Below are 23091 nucleotides of genomic sequence, written 5' to 3' on the forward strand. Positions count from 1 at the left end.
AATATCTAACCCTCTATAAAGGTCACCCTTTTTTATACTTACCTGTGGGCTTTTGTCACCTGTCCCCTTTGAGCCTAATTTAAAGCCCTCCTCACTAGGTTGGCAAGTTGGTGCGTGAAGATGTTCTTCCCCTTCTTGATCAGGTGGACCCAACGGCGTCAGAACCAGAGAAGCCAGGGGGCCATGCCCAGCAATTTTAACATGGGCATAGTTTGGAGGGCAGGGAGCAGTGTTGTCCACCCAAACTGAAAGTCTCGGGAAGGTGTGGAGCAGTTCAGCTCCGCCACCACGAAGCGCAGCCCCTGCCAGTGCCATTCTGCTGATTATAGTTGGAAATGATCTACTTTATAGAGGGAGTCAACATCACAAAATTGGTTTTACATCTGTTTCCCCTTGCTAATGGGAGAATGACAGCCCACGTCCAGACTAGATAAGACATAGATATGTTTTAAGAAAGTTATATGATTATTTATGTATGTATTTTGTAATATCTTCTCTGGAGAAAAACTGTAATTTTTAAAAGTTACAGTAAATTATGTAGTTTTTAATATTTTACAACAGAATATGTAAATTTAAACATACTGGTAATCTTTCCAAGTCAATTAACCCAGGCTCTGAGACTCAGCACTGCAGGTTTTCTTTGAGGTGTTAGACATACAGCCTACTGCCCCCAAGGAGCCAGGGGCCACAGCTTCAGAGGGGATACAAGAATCAGAACTGCTGAGGTAACATCAGGGGTGTGGCTTTGTCCTACGACTGAGTAATGTAGTTATACTGACCTAATCTCCTAGTGGAGACCATACCTGAATCAGTGCAAAATTGTGTTTAGAAAAAAGCCTTTGTTTCATAAAAAGTAATGGATTGTTCAACACTGATATATTTACAGAAGGATAGGAAAGTAAATTTTAAAGATAAACCTGTTTTCAAAAATATACAAATTTGAGCCCTGCGCACCCAATATAACCAACACCTGTCCATTCTGACCATACCACTGTGCACAGGGCTTGCTTTAGGAATTCAAGGAGGGCTGATGAGCAGGACTTCAAAGTCTCATGAATTTCACATGACATTCATACATTCAGCAGCTTTGTCACACCTTCCTGCATTCCAGCTGGGATGTCACACTCGCCTTGCAGTCCTATGGGATTTCCTCTGTAGTACGTCATCCCCCACACCAGGGGATGCTGTGGCAGTGCACAGCTACAGGTAACCAGGTGCCCCCTTTGTTTCCTCTCATGCTGATGCCGGGTTCTCTGCTGGATTGCAGCCAGCCAGGCAGCCACTGGGGAGGGGCGTCTGCACACCCATGGCCGGCAACGGTGAGGAGAGCGCAGGGATCACGAGCTCCTGACTCCCAGCCTGATGCCTCGTGCCCCCACCCAACTGTCCTGACACCCCCCAACCGCCCTGACACCCCCCAACTGCCCTGACACCCCTCAACTGCCCCAACACCCCCAACCGCCCTGACACCCCCCAACTGCCCCGACGCCCCTCAACCGCCCTGACACCCCAACCACTGACACCCCCCGACTGCCCCGACACCCCAACTGCTCTGACATTCCTCAACCGCCCTGACACCCCCCAACCACTGACACCCCTCAACCGCCCTGACACCCCCAACCGCCCTGACACCCCCAACCGCTGACACCCCCGACTGCCCCGACACCCCCAACTGCTCTGACATTCCTCAACCGCCCTGACACCCCCCAACCACTGACACCCCTCAACTGCCCTGACACCCCCCAACCGCTGACACCCCACAACCACAGACACCCCCCCGACTGCCCCGACACCCCCAACTGCTCTGACATTCCTCAACCACCCTGACACCCCTCAACCACTGACACCCCTCAACCGCCCTGACACCCCCAACCGCTCTGACACCCCCTGACTGCCCCGACACCCCAACTGCTCTGACATTCCTCAACCGCCCGACACCCCCAACTGCTCTGACACCCCAACCGCCCCAACACCCCCAACTGTCCTGACACCCCCACCTACCTGTTCTGACACACAACTGCCCCGACATCCCCACCCGACTGCCCCCACACCCACCCACCCCGGCACCCAACTGCCCCGACACCCCCAACCAACCGCCCCAGCACCCAACCACCCCGACATCCGAAACCCAACTGCCTCAACACCCCACTGCCCCAACACCCCCCAACCAACTGCCCCAAAACCTCCCACCCATCTGTCCTGACACCCCACTGCCCTGACACCTCCCACCCACTTGTAGTCTTAGGCTCTGATCCTGACAATGCTTATGAACATGCTTAACTTTAAGCATGAGTATTTCTATTGAAGTCAAGCATACATTTGTGGGATCAGAGCTTTGGACTGGAAGCTGCTTGGAGCAGAGACATATCGTAATATGTGCTTAATTACAGTGCCCAGTACAATGGGATACTATCTAATATAAATAAAAAATAACACATATTTATATGTAACCATAGTATTAGCCATATATCAAAGTCCTAGTTTACATAGGACAGTAAGTTAATGTTAAGAACACCATTTAAATTAAATTAAAATGTGTGGAACTTCTCTGCTAGTAGGAAGAATAAAGGATAATGTCATCTTTTCCTAGTGGAAAAGCTAAGAAAACTGCCTTGACTATGAAGAGTTTTGGACTTAGTTTGTTTCATTCTCTTTTTAACAGGAGATGCTAAGCAGAAGTAAATCCAGTATTTCAGAGCAGAAACTTGTAAACTATATGACCTATCTGATTTACATATTGGAAGAATTGACTGGTCTGGAGCACCTTAAGACTATCTGGATTAGGTGTTCTACTTCTTGTTGCTGTTAATTCCATTTATAATGCTGCTTGCATTTCATATCGTTCTGTTTGGTGTTCTCTACCTTTCCAGTCTTCTCCTTCATGTTTACAAGAGAAAGAATCACCTAAAGGGGGATTATTCCAGTAAGTTATGGGACAATGGCAGGCAAATGGTGATATGTCTTTGGGACTTGTATGGAAAGTTATGGCATGGTAAGCAAGATTTTTTTTCTTTAAACATGAATCCAAGCCCTCTTATATAAAGTGACAGCACTAAAGAAAACCCTGGTCTCCAAACAAATACTAGCTGGTTACTTCCTACCCCATGCTGGCTGCTCCTTTAACTATTCCAGAGCAAGTTGGCTGGCTGGTTCAGTGTGACAAGGTCTTTTTTATGATAAAAAAAAATCCTGTGTCAATGCCCTGTCATTCACTCAGACATTTGTGTTCCAAACTGATGCTTAAGCCTTTCAATATTATGAACACTTACTGCTATATTTGAACTGAAATCGCTTTCCATAAGAAACTAAATATTACAGAATTGAGAAGGAGTATTTAACAGTCCTAGGGCTAATATGTTATCCCTCCAGTACTGTCTTTTACAGATTGTTCCCTATTGCATTAGCTTAATATTTCAAAGGACACCGATTCTTGGGTGATCTGGTGGTATCTAGCTTTGCAGCTGTATGCCTTCCAGGTGCAGGTATGGACATCTCGGTGAGATGGCTTATGGGGAGTAGAACACCAGCCATCCAAGTTGGGAGGTATGTAATGGGTGGTACACTTTGGACCCCAAAGAAAGGTGCTCTTGGACCTGATTCACCACACCAAACTCCCAGTTTCTGTAAAAAGCAAGGCAATATCCACCTAGATCTCTTTGCCACCCGCCCCAATGAATGGCTAACCTTCCCCCCAGCCCCCGATCTTGTTCATGATTCCCAGAACCCCAGGTCTCTCAGGCAGGATCTGTTCTGGTCATAAGGTCATATTCATGTTTCCTATTCTTCCCCACTTCACTGAATCATAAAGGCTACAGCCCATTGAGCAGATGCCTTTATAATAGCTACTGTGAAGCAAAGACAGTTTGCTGTAGAGGTTTATTTCCCTCTTACACAGTTCCTTCAGTAACAACATCACCTTATAATCAATTTTACCTTGATATCAGTGACATGGCAAATGAGAAGTTAATCTTTGGTGCAATTTCCTTTATAACTTCCTGCTGGTATCTAGTAAGGAACTTACGTTAAATCACAGCATGACTGGTAGAATGACTTTGTGTACTTTGTGTACTTCACAGGTTATGAGCTTCATGGTGTGGAAAACATCCCAGAAGGACCAGGGCTGATTGTTTATTACCATGGTGCCACACCTATAGACTATTTGTACTTTCTGGCTAAATTATGTAACCAGAAGGGCAGACTCTGCCACTCAGTAGCTGATCACTTCACCTTTAAAATGCCAGGTAAAGCATTTTCATTGTACTGGGCAAGTGAAGGGATAGGAGGACAGTTAGAAATATTTTAAATTCAAAGATACTTGGTGAAATTCATACATTAATACTAGAGATACATACATTAGTACAGGCACTTTCAGATTGCTTTCCAGTGTGTACTACAAAAAATAGTGTAATTTCAAATGTCTGAGGAAATCTGAGGTCTTCTGAAGTTCATAATAGCTATTGGTTCACAGATTTCTAAAAACTTTGCATGTGGCATTAAGATAAAGAAGGGGCAGTGTTCTTTCTTCTGTTAAGTATCCCACTTAATATTTTTGGTATAATTAAGGCTGTTGTGAGTGAAAAGAATGCACTATTAAACTAGTTTTATTATTGACTTTCAAAGTTGTAACTAATATATAAATAGGGCCCTACTAATTCATGGCTATGAAAAACACGTCACGACCCATGAAATCTGGTCTTTTGTGTACTTTTACCCTATACTATATAGATTTCAAAGAGGAGACAGCATTTCTCAAACTGGGGGTCCCAACCCAAAAGTGGGTCAGAGGGGGCATCATAAGGTTAATGTAGATGGGGCCGCCCAGCTATGAAGGCAGCAGCGCAGAAATAAGGGTGGCATGGTATGGTATTGCCACCCTTACTTCTGTGATGCCTTCAGAGCTGGGCGGCCGGAGAGTGGAAGCTGCTGGCTGAGAGCCCAGCTCTGAAGGCAGCAGTGCAGAAGTACGGGTGGCAATACCATGCTGTGCCATCCTTACGTTTATACAGCTGCTGGTGGCGGCGCTGCCTTCAGAGCTGTGCTCCCAGCCAGCAGCTGCCACTCTCCAGCCACTCATCTCTGAAGGCAGCACTACCGCCAGCAGCAGCACAGAAGTAAGGGTAGCAATAGCCAATCCCCCTACAATAGACTTGTGACCCCCCCACAACCCCCTTTTGTGTCAGGACCCCTACAGTTATAACACCCTGAAATTTCAAATTTAAATATTGGAAATCATGACATTTATTATTTTTAAAGTCTTATGACCACAAAATTGACCAAAGTGGATCATAAATTTGGTAGGGCCCTATATATAAACTATTCTATTAAAGAAACTTTCTGTATCGGCATGATAAAATGTTATATTTTACTTATGTAGGAATGTGTCATATGTATCAACATTCCTCCCCTCAAGACATCTGTCCTCCAAGTGTACATATTAACTGTTCTGTTTCTATTCTATTCAACAGAGGTTTTTATACTGCACTCATCACCTTAGTATCTGAGTGCTTTCCAGTAGTGCATTAAGCCACGTGACTACATATCTGTCACATGTTGTTTGTTCTCTCATCATCTCCCCAGAGGGAGAAATGTGTGCAGCGGAGTATCTTGTTTTGGTAGGGTGTGACTTTTTAGAAGGCAAAGTCAAAGAAATGCACCTTGCACCTGAATTGATGATGTTTATGATGGTCCTTAGTTCCTGGGGGAGTTCATTCCAAATTCTCAGACACCCCCCAGAGAAAGTTTTGTCTCCTGCATAGACAAGTTTTACTCTTATTGTTGAGAGTGCCATTGTGCCAGAGGAGTCATCAGCCATGGTCTTCATTCCAGAACTTTAGATGGTTTTTCACATATCCTGGGCCCAGGTCATGGAGTTCTTTGAAGATCAGGACTGATTCAATATTCTATTGGAAGTCAGTATAGAGAGTGGAAGACAGATCTGATATCTTCCCGGTAGCCTGTGTTGCTGAAGAGATGCACTGTGGCATTCTGTACTAGCTATAGTTTGCTAAATGCTGAAGGTTTCATGCCTGAGTCTTCATAGAATCATAGAACTGTAGGGCTGGAAGGGACCTTGAGAGATCATCAAGTCTAGCACCCTGTGCTAAGGCAGGACCAAGTTAGCCTAGAGTGACCATCTCGGACAGGTGTTTATCTAAACTGTTCTTAAAAACCTCCAGTAATGGGGATTCCACAATCTCCCTTGGAAGCCTATTCCAAAACTTAATGACCCCTATTGTTAGAATTTTTTTCCTAATATCTAACTTAAATCTCCTTTGCTGCAGATAATTCATTACATCTTGTCTTACCTTGAGTGGACATGTAGAACAGTTGATCACTGTCCTATTTGCAACAGTCCTTAACATATCTGAAGACTATTGCCAGGTCTCCTCCTCAGTCTTCTTTTCTTAAGTCTAAACATGCCCAGTCTTTTTAACCTTCCTCGTAGGTCAGGTTTTCTAAGCCTTTTATCATTTTTGTTGCTCTCCTCTGGACTCATTCTAATGTATCCATATCTTTCCTAAAGTGTGGCATCCAGAACTGGACACAATTATCCAGCTGAGGCCTCATCAATGCCAAGTAGTGTGGGCCAGTTACCTCCCATTTCTTACATATGAAACTCCTGTTAATACACCCCAGAATGATATTAGCCTTTTTCACAACTGTGTCACATTGTTCATTCATAGTCAATTTGTGATGCAGTATAAGCCCTAGATCCTTTTCAGCAGTCTTTCGAAACCACCAGTAATACAGTAGGGATGAATTTACCTGGCAATTTTTATGTATGTCAGCACTTTTTCTGGAACAGGTATATTTCAAGATTTCTTGTATTGTATCTTTCAACTGATGTTCTAAAAGACATCAGCTTGCACTGATCAGGGCTGCTCACTACCAAATTCCTCTGGCAGTATTCCATCCATCTTAGCTGTTTTATTCATTGTAGGACAAAGGCCTCTCTTGACAGTAACTTTGTCCATCATACTATAGTATACTGTACAACTGAAGCAACATGTGAGGGGGCATGTGGGGGTCAAATGCCCCCACAGATTGCTTGGTCACATGGTGCAGCCAGGCCCCCTCCCTGCGAGGCAGCTGAACCGGTGAGTTGAGAGCTGTGCCAGGCAGGGAGAAGCAGAGGTGGAGGAACAGCCTGGGAGCTGCAGGGAGGGGCTGCTGCTTTCCAGGAGGGGGGGGAGCACTGCTTTCTGGGTGGGGGTGCAGCCTCAGGGAGCGTGACTCCAGCTGTTCTACGGTTGTGCCCCCCCACCCCCATCAGCAGGCACAGACCGTCTCTGCTGTTTTATACCATATAGGTTCTTATATTGACCTCACCACCATAGTATCTAAGCGCCTTCCAGTAGTGCATTAAGTGGTATGACTAACATCATTTGTAGTTTGTCACAGAGTTTATTCTCTCACACTCTTCTCAGGGGGAGAATTTTGTGTACAGTGTGGCGTTCTGTTGCAGTAGGGGGTTTTGTTGTTTCTTTCTTTTTTTTTTTAATCTACACAGTGCTATGTTGTTTATGCTAGAGAAAGCAAGGTGAAAGAAATGCACCTTACACTTGGTACTGAAGATGGGGAGGTCTGTGATGGTCCTTAGTTCCCATGAGAGTCCCTTCTACAGAGAAAGCCTGGTCTGCACAGATGAACTTTACCTTTAAGGTGGAACGTTTCATTGTGCTGAGGAGTGACATTGCTGACCATAGTCTTCAGCCAAGCCATTGAGCACCTTGAAGATAAGAACTGAGACCTTGAATATGACTTGATATTCTATGGGAAGCCAGTGTAGGTAGTGGAGGACAGGTTTGACGTGATCACTGTAGTCCATGTTGCTGAGGAGATGTGCTGGAGCATTCCGTACTAGTTGAATTTCCCTAAGGACTGATGGCTTCGTGCCCAGGTTGTAGCCAGAATTTTTGCTATAGTTTGAAAGTGCAAATGCCTTTCCATACAATGGTGGCTGAACATGTCAGAGTGTCAGTGCCAATAATATCGGAGGATTTTGTTATGCTAGACTTGTTGCTATTGACTATAACAAAATGTCTTGTCTGATCGATATTTAAAGTGTAGTAACTTTGGTTGAATGTGAGGACTAAAGAGAGATTGTGTGGATTACCAATAGGTACCTTATTTGATTTGTGCTCATTACTACCCTGGGTTTCTGGCCATCCCAGGTACTGATGTCTGGATAAGAAACATCCAGTTTACAGAACTTTCCAATTTTATATAAACAAAAATCAAACAATAACATAAAATAAACAAATCAAATTAAGATTGGTCCATTGATACTAACCTGATTAATCTAATTATCAGGTTAATTACTGCCAAATACAATAATTCCTTCTCCGCTTTATCTAATAATTTGGGAAGGTGGCAGACCATTTTTAGCTATCAGCCCCAAAATAACAGGGTACTGTCAATCTCAAGGTCTATTGATATTACAATAAAAAAGCTATGTTAAAAGAACATAAAGGTTGAAAAATCAAGCAGTCAAAAGTTAGGAAATGTTAGAATTAAGGTTGCTCATACAACGTTACTTTGTCCCCCTTGTGCGTACGCATTATGATACAGTCTCTAATTACATGATCATATACTATTTTTCCACAAGACCTCTGCCTTATTCAGTACACAAGATAGACTATGCTCTGAAAATGCATTAGAGTTGTGTAGGCTGTTGGTTGTAAGACCCTGGCCCTATTTGTTGCAAATGTTGGAAGGTGTGTTGTGAAAGAGGTAGGGCATTGCAGAATGAGAAGGGATGGTCTCATGGTTAAGGCAGCTGAATACCACTCTGGAGAATTAGATTCTATCCCTTCCTCTGCCACAGAGTTCCTATGTGATTCTGGGCAAGTCATTTAAACCAAACTTTTCACAGGGAGTCACTAATTGTGCATTTTGCATTTTCTGGGAGCCCAGCATTTTGCATTTTCTGGGAGCCCTAGGGCTGATTTGTAAAAGTGTTGAGCATTCACAGCTGCAACTGAAGTCAATGGGATCTGTGCACTGAACATATAAAGTGATATAGAATGCTAAATACTCTGAAAATCAGGCCATATATTTCCAAAGTGGGCACTTCAAATTAATGGACACTTCGGAGCTTAATTTCTCTGTACCTTGGTTCCTCATCTGTAAAATGAGGATAATAATAGTGCCTCATCTCACAGGATTATTATGTAGATATATTCTTCAAATTCTGTGCAGCACTCAGATACTGAAGTGATGAATGCCTGTGATGGGTATACAAACCTGGGACCGGCCAAGTGAGGGTTAATGAAAAGCTCTGGGCCAGACTGTTTAACCCCACCTCAATCTTCAATGAGTGGGATGGCCTAAAAGGGAAAACCATAGCTCAGATAGTGGCATATGTGGGAGAAGAGCATCTCCCAGAGAAGAGTTTGGTTAAGAGCAGGGATTGCTCAAACAATTACTTCCTGCTGGAGCCCTCTGAGAGTTCCATTATAATGTAAACTGGACATATTTCTTACAGGTATTAAACTGCTTTTAGATATTTTTGGTGTGATGCATGGTGGAAGAGAAGAATGTGTTCAAATTCTGAAGAATGGCCACTTATTGGGTGTCTCGCCAGGCGGAGTTCGAGAAGCATTCTTTAGTGATGAAAACTACAACCTCTTGTGGGGTAATCGCAAAGGCTTTGCTCAGGTGGCTATAGATGCAAAAGTGGTAAGTACCACCTCCTGCATGTATATACAGATGTATTTTCTATCTTGAACATGGGATCCAAAGACTAACAAAATAGTTCAAGTATGTTTTATAAGATAATGGATTTATCTTGCCCTCAGTGTCAGAGGGTGCTTCTTCAGTTACCCCATGAGCAGTGCAGACTAGCTTGTTTTCGTGGCCTCTCACTCAAAACCACACACACAATCCATTTCTCTTCCACCACGTGAACCTTTAATCCTTGCTTTCTAAACAGTATTGGACACAGGTATTGAACAGGAGGAGCCTGTCACAAAGCTTTCGTCACCCTCTGAGATTTTCAAGACTCCCTGATCCTTCCAAATATATATCCACCCAGTTACTGAGCCAGTTGTCTCATTAGCCCAGCAGTTATCACCCAGGGTCAGTAATTCCCGCTAGGAACGTGTTGATTGACCCAGTCAAACCTGCAGCCTTCTCTGTGCTGCAGCACCTTCAGTGAACAGGGGACTATACCCAGCACTCAGTCATGATCAGTCACACAATCTGTACCTCTATGTTCACCCCTTTTACAAGAATATGATAAATTTTATACAAAGTATGCCCTGTGAGGCATAATTTGAAAACTCATAATTTGCTGATCATTATTGTCCTGGTAAAATATGTGTGGCAACGTTGCATGTCAAGTTATAAGATTCCTCTGTATGGTATCACTGACATTCCACATCTGGGGAGCAGCCACAAACCAGTTCCTCAGAGACAAAAGGCTAGCCAATGCCTCAGTTGGGTGTCAACAAAATCAAATGGACCATCACCTGGTTAAGTGGCCATTCTTTGGCAGGAAAGAGGATGTGGGTGAAAATTTACATCTTGACAAAAAAACAGCTGGGGGTTCCCATCCACCCAGACTTTGTCTCCTGAACCTCAGCTGGAGATGATCCTCAAAGAGGAGAAAGAACTATAAGAAGGGAGAGCAGCTGCACCAAATTATCTCTCCCTTTCTCTCTAACAATCCAGAACACCTGAAGAAAAAAGGAAATAGCTTTGGACTGGGAGAGGGATCCTGACTGAAAGAAATTCAGCCAGTAAAACTGCTGAAACGTGGGGAGAGAGACCTTGGCTTTGAATTCACGTAGCTTGTTAAGTTAGGCATTGGACACATTATACTTTTATTTTCCTGTAACCAATTCTGAGTTTTATGCCTCATTATTTGTAGTCTCTTAAAATCTATCTCGTTGTAGTTAGTAAATTTGTTTTATTGTTTTATCTAAACCAGTGTGTTTGGGATAACGGGATTTGTGCATGTCATTTTCTATTAATAAAATGACATACTTTATAGGAGCTTTTATTGTCAATGAAAGAGGTGGGCAGTACAAGACATACATTTCTGGGAAAGTCTGGGACTGGGAACTTGCTGGTGTTTCTCTGCAGTGTAATGCATGAGCAGCTGGCTAGAGCACTCATACACTATAACTGGGAGTAATTTACATGCTGGAGGCTGTGTATGAGCAGACCGGAAGTGGTAACTTGCACAGTAAAGCAGTGTAAAAGGCACCTGAGGGTAGAGAACTGAGGGGACACAGCTGTTCATGGTCCAGATTACACCCTGGGTAATGTCAGTGACAAATAAATTCAAACTTAGTTAACATTTTTATTTGCATAATATTAAACCTGAACAGAGATAGCAACATATCTTGAAAAATACACAACCACAACTCTGTGGCAAGTACAACAGCAGTCTTGTCAAGCTCTGAGACTACTCTTGTGAACACAAGAGCAATTTGAATAGAGCATTTCAGTGTTTCAATTGATCATCTCCAACCAAGTAATATATTATCTGTAAAGCAATAGTCTCATTTGTTATATATGTATGTTATATATTTATGAGAACCTATATAAAATGTCGTTATCTAGTATTATCTCATACCACTATGCAGCTTTGGGAGAAAATATTTCCTGTACCAGAATACTTCTTGTACAATAAGCATAGCAAAATTTACCTGCCCCTAATGAAACAGCACTGAGGAGAGTGTTATTTTGTATGCTTCAGAGATCCCTATCAGCAGTCAGTAGGGAGGCTAACCAACCATAAGGCAGACAGTAGTGGATAGGGAGTAGTGATGGAGAGCTCATTTTTTTCTCCCCACCTCATGCCATCTATATCGGCTCTTCTAAAATTGCAGAATCTGTGCAAATTTCCTTTAGGACTTTTGCTTCATTTGGTTTGCCTACCTGCAAGAGTTTGCAGCCAATAATATATCCGGATATTTTTTGAGCTTGCTATTTTAGGCAAAACCACAAAAAACAAACAAAATCCACCAGGATTATGCAGGGCCGGTGCAAGGAAGTTTCGCGCCCTAGGCAAAACTTCCACCTTGCACACCCCCTCCAGCCCTGCGATAGCTCCCTGCCCCCCCTCCACCCTGAGGCGCCCCCACCCCGCGGCAGCTCCCCTGCCCTGAGGCTCCCCCCCCCCAGGGAGCCGTGCAGCACATCCCCACCCCAACTCACCTCTGCTCCGCGTCCTCCCTGAGCACGCTACTCTGCTCTAATTCTCCTCCCAGGCTTGCGGCGCCAAACAGCTGATTGGCACTGCAAGCCTGGGAGGCAGGAGAAGTGGAGCAGCGACCGCGTGCTCGGGGAGGATCCGCTGTAAAAAAAAAATTGGGGGCACCACTTTTTGGCACCCCCAAATCTTGGCGCCCTAGGCAACTGCCTAGTTCGCCTTAATGGTAGCACCGGCCCTGGGATTATGTCTCTGATGCAGTCCCTTTGGAATGGTTCTGCACATTTATGCAATCTGTTCTTTCTGCTTCTAAATTTTATGCTAACTATCAATGTTGTTTTAGTGTTTGTGTACTTTGGGACTCTATCCAACACCCCTTGAAGTCAATGGAAAGATTCTTATTGAGAATCTCCCCTTTTAAGTTAGATCAAGCCCATGGTACATAACTAGCTGTAGTTTTTCTAAACAAACACATGACTTCTTTCATTTACTAATAAAAATTTATCAGTTTCATTTCAATTTAGTGAGATGATAACATTAGCTATGATCATGTGATAGATGGAATGCCTCTCTAGTTCAGAGATGATGGATTTTTAAAAAATTAGACTGAAATATTGTCCAAATCCTCACCACTTCTTTTTTCTCATTTATTAGCCCATCATCCCTATGTTCACACAGAATCTTCGGGAAGGATACAGGACACTTGGAAAAATATGTAAGATATAATCCATATGTATCCCTTCAAGTTTAGGATTTTTTTAATATGTGCAATATATACTATATGTTAGAAATACACTTGTAAATCTATGGAGACTTCTGTTTTAACTCTGGTAACTTTTTTTTATTGTATTAATAAGGGTGCATATCAAATATGTATGAGGTAAAGCAAGGGTAAGTAGAGGGTTTGTTTCCCCACCATCCCCCAAAATTCTATGCCATGCAAACTGTCTTGCTTATTTTGTCATGGCTTTGGTAAAATGCTCATCACTTTGCAAACTAAGGCCTGGTCTACACTGGGGGGGGGGGTCGAACTAAGGTACGCAACTTCAGCTACGCTGAACTACCTTAGTTCGAACTACTTACCTGTCCTCATGGCGCAGGATCGAAGTTCGCAGCTCCCCCGTCGACTCCGCCACTGCCGTTCGCGGTGGTGGAGTTCCGGAGTCGATGGGAGCGCGTTCGGAGTTTGATATATTGCGTCTAGATGAGACGCGATATATCGAACTCCAAGAAGTCGATTGCTACCCGCCGACCCGGCGGGTAGTATGGACGTACCCTTAGCAATCCAGGCATTCTTTGGATTAAGGAACTCAGCTAGCTTCTAACCTATCGCTCGCCATTTACAATTTTTTTTTTAACTCACAGGGTCATTTAGGTGGCTTTATGAATATACTCGATTGCCAGTAGTTCCTCTATATGGAGGGTTCCCAGTCAAATTTCGCACATATATTGGCGATCCCATACCATATGATCCAAATGTAACTGCTGCAGAACTAGCTGAAAAGGTAATTTGATTTTCTGAATAGTCAAATCTCAAGTATTCTATATTTAAATTGTTGCTTTTCAAGGGTATAAGGCAAAAATAAAATGTCTGATAGTTTTTTATAAAGTAAAACAGTTTTATAGTCATCTGTCACATAGTGAACTATTGCCCACTAACAGATGCTAGTGACTGTAATTGGTAATCGGTGGTTGCCATTGGCTCCTGACCTCATTGTCTTAAATTGTCATAATCTTTCATAGATTTGTACATTGTTTTAATTAGAGCTGGTAAAAAAAAATTATGATGGAACAGTTTTGTGATAGAAAATGCTGATCCAACTAAATAAAAAACTTTTGCGGGAATGTATCGATTTCATTAAAAAAATTGACACAATTATCAAAGTAATTAATTTTGACTTGATTGTTTTGATATATATATATATAAACATTTTCATATGGTTGTGCTGATATTTCTGAAAAAAGTGTTCTGTACATTTTTGTTTTGCAGGAAATTCTGAAACTTCTATTTTCTTCATTCCAATTGGGACAAAAGGCAATTTTGAAATGTCACAATTTCCTGTAGAATGGAAATTGTGAGTTTCAACCAGCTCTGGTTTGAATCTCAAAACCCTTCTCCCTGCTGCTCTCCCTCAATAATTTACACCAGAGGTTTCCAAACAATGATACATGGAGTACTTGCTGGTTATTTATGGAGAGCTACCACGGGTGCTGGTTGGACTTGTTACCAGCTGCTAAATTACATTGAAAGAAGTAAACATTTCATTAAAAGCTTTCCCCATTTCTTTTCCCTGGAAGCAATTAGCTTGTCACAGGGATGTTACCTCGTTGCAAAAGAGAAGGGAGGTGATTCACATAATCATTACTCAGAGTTAAAGGGTTTGGGAAACCTATTCTATTCTATTCAGTGGAGTGGAAAACGTGATGCAAAGGCAGTCAGTTTCAGGGAACTTGATTATTGTCAGCAGGTAACTGGCCTCTTTAAAGGGAGATGGGGCCAGCCCCACCTGTGCAATAATTAATTAGCAGCTTCCCACACTGAAGGGTAGAGACAAGGAAGCCAGCTGATGCTCTATTAAACACCTGAGCCTTATAAAAAGACAGAGGCATCAGTCTGGGAGTGGAACTACACAGGGCAGAAATAGGCAAAGGTTTCGTAACAACTCAGCCTATCTGACACATCTACTATTTAAATCCTACCTCTAAACCTCATGAATACATATCAGAACCCTTCAAAATGTGTAGCAAAGGATCAGAATCTATGGTCTCTTTTTGCCTTCAAAAATAGACAATCACACCTCTGAAAACATTTTTCAGTTGTTAATATATGGACCTACTGAATTCCAGCATCCCCAGTCTTTACTATCTACCACTCAGTTTCCTCCCTTAAATATTTCAGTTTTTCCTCCCAGGTAGCCTCTTCTGCATGGGGAAAAACTCCCTGATAAAATCTGATCAGCCACTACCTCATCCTTCTCCAAAATCCTCCTTAAAACTCTCCACTGCCACAATGCTTACAAAAGCCAGCATGCTAATCATAGCTAGTTACAGAGTGGTAGTCGTTTTAGTCTGTATCAGCAAAAAGAACGAGGTGCCACCAGTACTCCTCATTCTCATAGCTAGTTAGATGACAAGCTGTGATTATTACTATTCTCCTATCCTTTTCCTACACCCTTCCTGTAAAACCAATTTAAAAAAACAACCCTACAATGCACGTAACTGTAAGCAAAGATGAGTCAATTCTTCATGTTATTAATTTGGCTTTGTGCATATCCCCATCCCCTACCCTTCATGTGTTTGTCTCTATAGATAAGAAGTCAGGGAAAGGGCTCTCTCTTTTTCTGTTTGTACAGGTCTCAGTAATGATTGGGGCCTTTGCGTACTACCATAGTATAAATATTTGTTGTCTGGAAGTAAAAATTGTTAGAGCCATTGGTAGTAGTAAATAATCTGAATATATAGTATTGTATCTTCCCTTCAGATAGTCAGTAAATTCAATACAGACATGGTCTTCTCCCAGACTTTCCCAGCCTTCCTTTACTTAATTTCTTCCTCCATTCTCTCCCTAGGTTATTTGCTTGTGTGGTCTGACGAAGAGTTCACATGCTTAGCTAACACTGGGCATGACCAGGATATAGCCAAATCCTGCAGTGAGCTCCCTGAGGGCACACCCCATTGCAGGATTGGGGTTATATTCAAATATACTGGGGGCTTTTAATAGCTAAATATGTAATACTTTCTCATCATGAGTTTTAAAGGATATTGAGGGGGATTCCTCCTCTCCCCCTCCTAACAGCATTTTCCACAGATTATTAAAAATATGCATCGTTAGCAAGCATGATAGTGAGTCTATGAGCTGCAGTGTTCTTATAAAGAAGTAAAATTCTCTGTTTCTTCTGCTTAACAGGCAAAGACTGCAATCCAATCTCTAAGAGACAGACACCAAAAAACACCAGGAAATATACTAAGAGCTCTATTGGAACGATTCGATAAACATCAGAAAGATGACTAGTGTGTTTAAATATACTGAAACATTTACGCATTTGCTAGTAAAAGAGCGTTACAATTGCATGTATTACTGTAACTTGTGATTTCTTTTAAAAAGCATTATTGTTAATTCTTCAATAATTATTGCTGTGTCTCACCTGATGTGCTCCGGACATAAACAGTACCTTTCCTACCAGCAGAAAAAGGGTAAAAACAAACAAAAAAAAAGGTTTTTTTGGTGTTGATTTCCCCATATAAAGTAGATCACTTCCAGCTATAGTTGGTTTCCCCGCTTTGCTAAAGGCTTGTCTACCCAGGAAAACTTTCTAGATTAGCTCCGCTTGTAGATGCTCTATTCTAGAATAAAAGTAACTTTGTTCTAGAATAATTTGTGTGCCAAGTGCTAAATAAGTATAATGAGCAGAATAAAATTTAGCAAGAATGTTTGAAACAGCACTTGGTTGGCTAGTGCTCTTTTGCTCACATTTTTCCATTACTGTTGTAATGCGTTTTACTGTGATGTTGTCATTTATGTTGCAGAAAATGTTCCTTGCTGTGAATTTCTAGTTTGTAATTTATTTGTCTTTGACTTAAACTTGAAGGGTTAGAATTTAAGCAGTGAAAAGCAATATTCTTTATGCAGAAATCGCAAGAATCTTAACTATATACACTTGTCTGTTTGCAATCAAGGGAAGCCTATATACCTATATAATGACAGAAAATACATTAGATAGAAAGTATCCAATTATCCTATTGCTCTATGGAGATTTTACCCAAACAAGTAGGAACGACAACTGCTCCTACCCCTGGTCTGCCAAAATGATTATTAAAACCAGACTTTTGATTTTAACATTAATTTTTAAATGTTATCCACCACAGAGGTGTCTGTCTTCTTATGGCTCAGTTTTGCATTCCTGTGTACCCATGAATGAATGAGTTTGGGCTGACAAATAAGGAAGATCAAGGCCTTGCTGTTCCTTTGTAATGTACTTAAAACAAAGAAAGTGATTTACAGTGTTTCTTTCCAGTTTCTATTATCAAACTTAAATGTGCAAATCATTTATATCCTGCTTTTGTGCACAGGGAATCAAATGCTTAACCATTCAAAATGTTTGAATATATGACAGATCAAACAGTTCCTGCAAAGCATTTTGAAATAATTGGGTTTTTGTCCCTTTTTGCTTCTTTGAGGTATAGACGCTTTAGAAGAGTAAATTTTACCAAAAAGAGTTTGGATCTATTGGGGTTTTTTTAAGCTTAGAAAGGTCATAAAACGTAGATTCTGGTTTTGCTGGAGAACTTTTAGAGGATATCGGATGTGTCCTGTGAGTTGTTCATTGAAAGTTTGGGGTGTTCCTTTGTTGGAGTGTTTCCATTATGTTGTTATATAGGTGCTAGCAAAAAGAACAAACAGCTTCCCAACCCTCCCCCAGTGCTTTAACCAGTTTGACTAAAAAACCTTTCCCTGCTCAGCTTCCAGTGTCCTGTGATGTCAACATTACTTCTCCAATATCAATACATTTTGCCTTTATTTTACACAGCCATTGATTGTTAGTATCTATTAATTTTTACGCCCTAAAAGGGCAGACAAATGTTTATCCTGTTGTCCTTTGAAATTTAATCTTCATGTAATAGCCACTTGATGAAAATGGTAAGACTAAAATCTTATTGAGCAAAATTAGAAATAATTTGTCTTTTAGTACAAGGTGTTTTATTTAGTATTTAAAATGTGTCCACTGAGTTTGAAAAGTCAGTGGTCATTTTGCATAAAAACAAATGCACCTCAGAAGTCTTTAGATGTTTTGTCTTCTTCAAAATCTGATTTTTAAAGTGTGGAAACAGAACAGTGTTCTGGTGTCAAAATCAAATGCAATAACTCTTCTCTCAATGTTAAATGTACTTGTTTAGTCATTCAAATCAATTTGATATGTACAATAGATAAAGCCCTAAATAAAAATAAAGTTTCCATTGGAGCCAGAATTGATTCACTTCCATTGAACTGATTTTATATTTATCATATGTGGATTTCTTCTCTAGATCATATACAATGCTATTTACCAAATGTTATCCCCAATGATCACTCATTTTTCCACTAAAAGTCCTGATCCAAAGCCCAGTGAGGGCAACGGAAGTCTTTCCATTAATTTCAATGGTTTTTGAATTAGGCCTTACATGCACTTTTGTGTTAATCATGAGTAGTGAACCTCTCCTATACCTTCAAGTGGTCAAGAGTAAGTAGTGTTCTGCTTACTCTATAAGGACACTAAAGGTGAGTCTTCATAGCACCTCTTCAAGTCGACCTGCTAACATATGTTGAAAACTGAAAACTTCCTTGTCTTCCCTAGGATTTTACCATGAGTTAGTTAACTCAAGTTTAGAATATGCCTTTTTTCCCCTGAGTGAAGACAAGGTCTTAGATGTCATATTTTCCTTTCCTCCCACTCAGCTTAGTAATACATTCTGTCCCTTGGCTGCTTCATTTCCTCATCTAAAAGATGTCTGTTTCTGCACAATTGTGAGCAATGAGGGAGAAGTAAACAGGTAGCAGACACTCTACAGGGACAGAACAATGATGAAAAACCTGACCATTTTGATGAGTGACCATACTGGTCCCACGACAGTTGAACATGATGTATTTGGTGATCTATTTAGCCTGTGGTTTCTACCATATTAGAGTTGAGCCTTGAGTTAGGCTTCACATGCCTGCTAGGAAATGGACAATTACACAACACCTAAATTAGGAGGAGGTGATATGAGGGAGCATCTCTTTGGCAGGGGCTCCCAGATATATGCTGCTGACTATCCATTGAAAGAGTGTAGCATATGATGAGGCTAGTACTGCTGTCCCCTTGGAACGGTCATTGCACTCAGTGCCAGGGATGGAAATGAAACAGGTGTAGTGGAGGCATGTCCTCCTCCAGTCTGGTGAACCTGTTAAAGAGTTGTGCACCATCTAACAAAGCTTTAAGGAAGGAAAAAATACACCATAAATATAAAGAGAGAGAAGATAAAATACCTATAACAAATGCAGAAATCACCGAGAGACCAACATGTACTTAAAAGGCACAAAGAAGGACAGAAACAATATGTTTGAAATGTCCTGTATACCAGACACCTCTGCCCACTTAAAGAGGACTCCAGTACTAGAACAGCACCTTATCTCAGGAGAGGAAATCACTATTGTAGGGACTTGAGAAGCCGCGTCCAACAGTGTTCAGATAACAGAAGAATTTGTTCTTAACAAAAAAGCCTGGTAGCAATTACCGCGCTGCAGGGCGCGGGAGCGAGTCTGGCAGGAAAGCAGCGCGCTGTGAAGCACGTGGGGACAATTTCCGAGGAGTAGAAGGCGGCCACCGGCTTCATCCCCTAGTGCCCGGGACACGGACTCTGCCCCAGGGCCAGCAGGGCGCCCTGCGCTTCACTTAACGCGGGAAGCGCCGGTGACGAAAGGCTCAGCCAGCTGCGGGGTGAGCTGCTGGCCGGGCGGCCCGGGCTCCCGCTCCCACCCTCGCCGCGGCAGCTCCCCCTTCGGCCCTGAGCCATGAACTCCGCCCGGACCCCATTGGGTGCGACACCCCGACCCCGCTGAGGCCGCTTCCGGCGGAAGGAACGCGGGGCCTTTGCGTGCGCAGCGCCCCCGCTTCAAGCTCGGGCTGACCCGCGGCGGCCGCCAGACTTGCACAGCAGCGCGTGCCGGCTGCGCCCCGCCTTTCCCGCGGGCCGCGTGCGGGATGCCGTACGAGCCGCGGAGCCGCCTGGTGGCGGAGCTGCTGCTGCAGGCGGGCGAGGGAGCGGGCAGCATCCTGTGCCTCTGTTCGCGGGCCTTTGTGGAGTGAGTACGGGCCCCTCCCCCGGGGGTGGCACCTCAGCTCCCTGGGCGGGCCTGGGGGCGCTAGTGCAGGGGCTGCCTCTTTCCATGGCGTGGGTCCCTCCCTGTGCACTGGGAGGGTCGGGGCTTCACCTCTCTAGTGGGTGTCACCAGAAATGTCAGGTCAGCAGGGGAGATACCTGTGTGCTCCACAGCAGGGCTGGGCATTGGACCCGTCCCCAAATAATTGGTCTGGGGACTGGCCAAACATTGGTCCAATATTTTCAGAGTGTCAAAAATGATAAAATGTTTAAAATTGCTATCATATTAGAATGGTAACAAAAAGAACAAGATCATGGCTACGCAATTAAGTTGGCCTATGTTACATTGACATACAGCCACCGCAGTAATTGAATTGTTTTTGCATGTCCACACCATGGTCCTTGTGTTGGCCGTGCATGTCCTCACTAGGAGCGCTTACCAATTTAACTGTCTATGTAGGGCATTGCGGGATGGCTTCTGAAAGGCAGCAACTGTCAATGTGAGCAAAGCAGTATCTGCACTGACACTGCATCAACCAAACTACATCGACTTCAGCGCTATGCTTCAGTTAATAAGTCGGTGTAGTGGGCAAGTTATATCAGTGGGATCTACATTTTAGTGTATACACTTAGAGTTAGGTCAGTGTAAACTGCCTTATGTTGATCTAACTCTGTAATGTAGACCAGGGCCAAGTCTTTTTGGTCTCCAGTAGGCTCAGCCGTATTACAAACAGCAAGTTATTTAACTATGTTATTTTAACGCAGAAAAATCTCCAAAAGGAAAATAATGTCTTTACAAATGAAAGAATAATTATTAGTGGCTTTTTAGCCATGTTAGGTGGCATACAAATGAGAACATTATTCAAGACTGAGCAGTTTCAAAGAAAAATAAAATTTAAGCAGCAATAAAACAAACACATAGCAACTATAAAAGAAAAAAGTCATTTTTAAATGCACGCCTGCTAGGTAAGCAGCTGGTCAACTCTTCAAGCATCTTTCTTTTTTTATCTTCATTTTCTTTGTCAGCTTCAACGGCTTTGTCGATATCTTTGTCCTCATCATCGCATTCATCGGTATCTCCTTCCTCTTTATCTGACATATTGAGTCAACTTTTCATCTACATTTTGTTCTCCAGTCTTAAATTATGATATGTTGTCACCAGCTTCCCAGAAAGAGGAGGTCTTCAGTTTCTGGTTTTTGAATGGATGGTTCCTCAAATGGACCAGTTTTGTTTTGCACATGCAATAATACATATGTTAAGAAAATCTGCCACTGTAACTATAGTGCAAGGAGTACACAACCCTCACCACAGTGAAGGAGAAATCTGTTTTCATTCTGCTGCTGAGACTGCACTCCATGTTATTTTATGACTGAATGGTCTACCTTTTGCTTTATACTTTCTTACCTTGTTAGTGGTGTTTGTTCATTTGACTATCCTTTAAAATTTGCAATAGCCAGTATGAGGTCGCCAGTTGAAACAAATTAATCATCAGTAAGGTCTTGGCCCTAGAAGCATAGGTTAAAAAGCTAGGCAGCATTATCGGTGGGAATGATCACTTGATTTTTCTGTGATTATTTTTTTCTTCAGCTTTTATAAGTGGACTGTGTTTTCCCAAATATGTTCTTAACTTTCAGGAACTCATTCTTGGCATCAGACAGTGTAGAACAGGGGTTCTCAAACTGGGGGTCGGGACCCCGCAGGGGGTTGTGAGGTTATTATATGGGGGGGTCACACTCAAAGGCTTGCTGTGTGGAAGGGGTCACCAGTACAAACGTCTGAGGACCCCTGATGTAGAACTATTTTCCGTATTCGGAATGGACTGAAGTAGGGTTCACGCAGTAAAATTAATTTTGAATTTCACATCCAGAATTCATTGTCATCAGGAATGTCAATGCAGATAACTCGGGGACAACGTCGCTTACGCCGATTGAAGAGCTTTCTTGTGTATTTGAAAATCTTTGAGACATTTAATAGAAGATGCCCATAGGGTACCACAGGACTTACTTGGAATGGATGAGACTGAGTACTGTACTAAATTATGCTGAAAAACGTGTTTGTTTTTTAAAAGCTTGTCAATGCTTTTTAGTTCTGACAGATGTGATAAGAAAGTTGTCAGCTCTTCAACCTCACCAATGAAAAGGTACGTCGTATAGGCAGCACATCAGTAACACAGAATGTTTGTATTCTCATTTATCAACTAAAAGTCCAAGCAGCTTTCATGTTACTCCGTTGTAGGTCACAACCAAAATAACCTTCCATGGATCCAATTCATTGATTATATTTTTTAACTGGTTAGCAATATATTGGGCTGCGTGGGGTGATTCTCAGTTGTTCACTGGAATGAGTAAACACTTGTTGTGGAGTTATCATGAAGGTGATGATGTCCTCATTGCAAATATTGCTCCAGATACTAGAGACATGTGAGGAGCTTTTGCGATAAAACCAACTCTCTTCTTCATAATTCTCTTTGACATTCAGAAGACTGCCTGCACTCTGCTTCCTAATAGGTACTTTGTAAATTGGACACAATTTATGAAAACATTCTAGCATATTTTTATATTTATGCCATTTCATATAGACATCTAGCAAACACAGTGAAATTTATTTTTCTGGTCATGGGACATTCTACCCAAAAATCTCTTGATACCAGTTTGATGAACATTGGAAGACTTTCCAGGAGTAGAAGTTTTTGATGCTGAAGCAGATGGGGTAGCAAAATTCATATTAGAAGATGAAGAAATTAAATTAGCTTCACTTTCATTGTCACTTATATCACTGTCCTCATCAAAAGACTCCAGACTTCATGATGGTGCTGCCAAAGACAAAGTAGAAGGAGAATGCACACAAGAAAACCAAATTTTGATGCACTCCAGTTTTCCCTTTTTTGTTGTTTGACTGCAGTAATCTATCTTTGACAGCAGCTGGACATATACCACAAGAATTCAACAAATGTTACTCCATTCTACCTACATGTGTCACATACTCAGAAAACCAGAGGTTGCACTTAACTTTGGCAGTTGTTGCATGTTCATGTCTATTAAAAAAAAAAATGTCCATGCAAATTATTTTGGCTTCCCCTGACTCTGCATAA

At 42.2% G+C, this 23091-nt stretch overlaps 1 protein-coding gene and 1 pseudogene across 3 annotated transcripts in view; both read left to right on the plus strand.

Moving 5' to 3' along the window:
• Positions 1-1246: 1246 nt before the first annotated feature.
• On the plus strand, positions 1247-18123 carry LOC120396583 (annotated as a pseudogene).
• A 1597-nt stretch (positions 18124-19720) lies between these two features.
• TGS1 (trimethylguanosine synthase 1) overlaps positions 19721-23091 on the plus strand; it is a 45641-nt gene continuing 42270 nt past the window's right edge. For 2 of the 3 annotated variants that reach the window (XM_039527542.1, XM_039527543.1), the window contains exon 1: positions 19721-19982. In XM_039527542.1, the coding sequence (XP_039383476.1) occupies positions 19882-19982 (101 nt within the window). In that variant the 5' untranslated portion in view covers positions 19721-19881. The remainder of the gene's footprint in view (positions 19983-23091) is intronic. The other variant, XM_039527544.1, reaches the window with a different exon arrangement.

This window comes from Mauremys reevesii, linkage group 2, assembly GCF_016161935.1.
Source record: "Mauremys reevesii isolate NIE-2019 linkage group 2, ASM1616193v1, whole genome shotgun sequence".
Taxonomy (NCBI): Eukaryota; Metazoa; Chordata; order Testudines; family Geoemydidae; genus Mauremys; species Mauremys reevesii.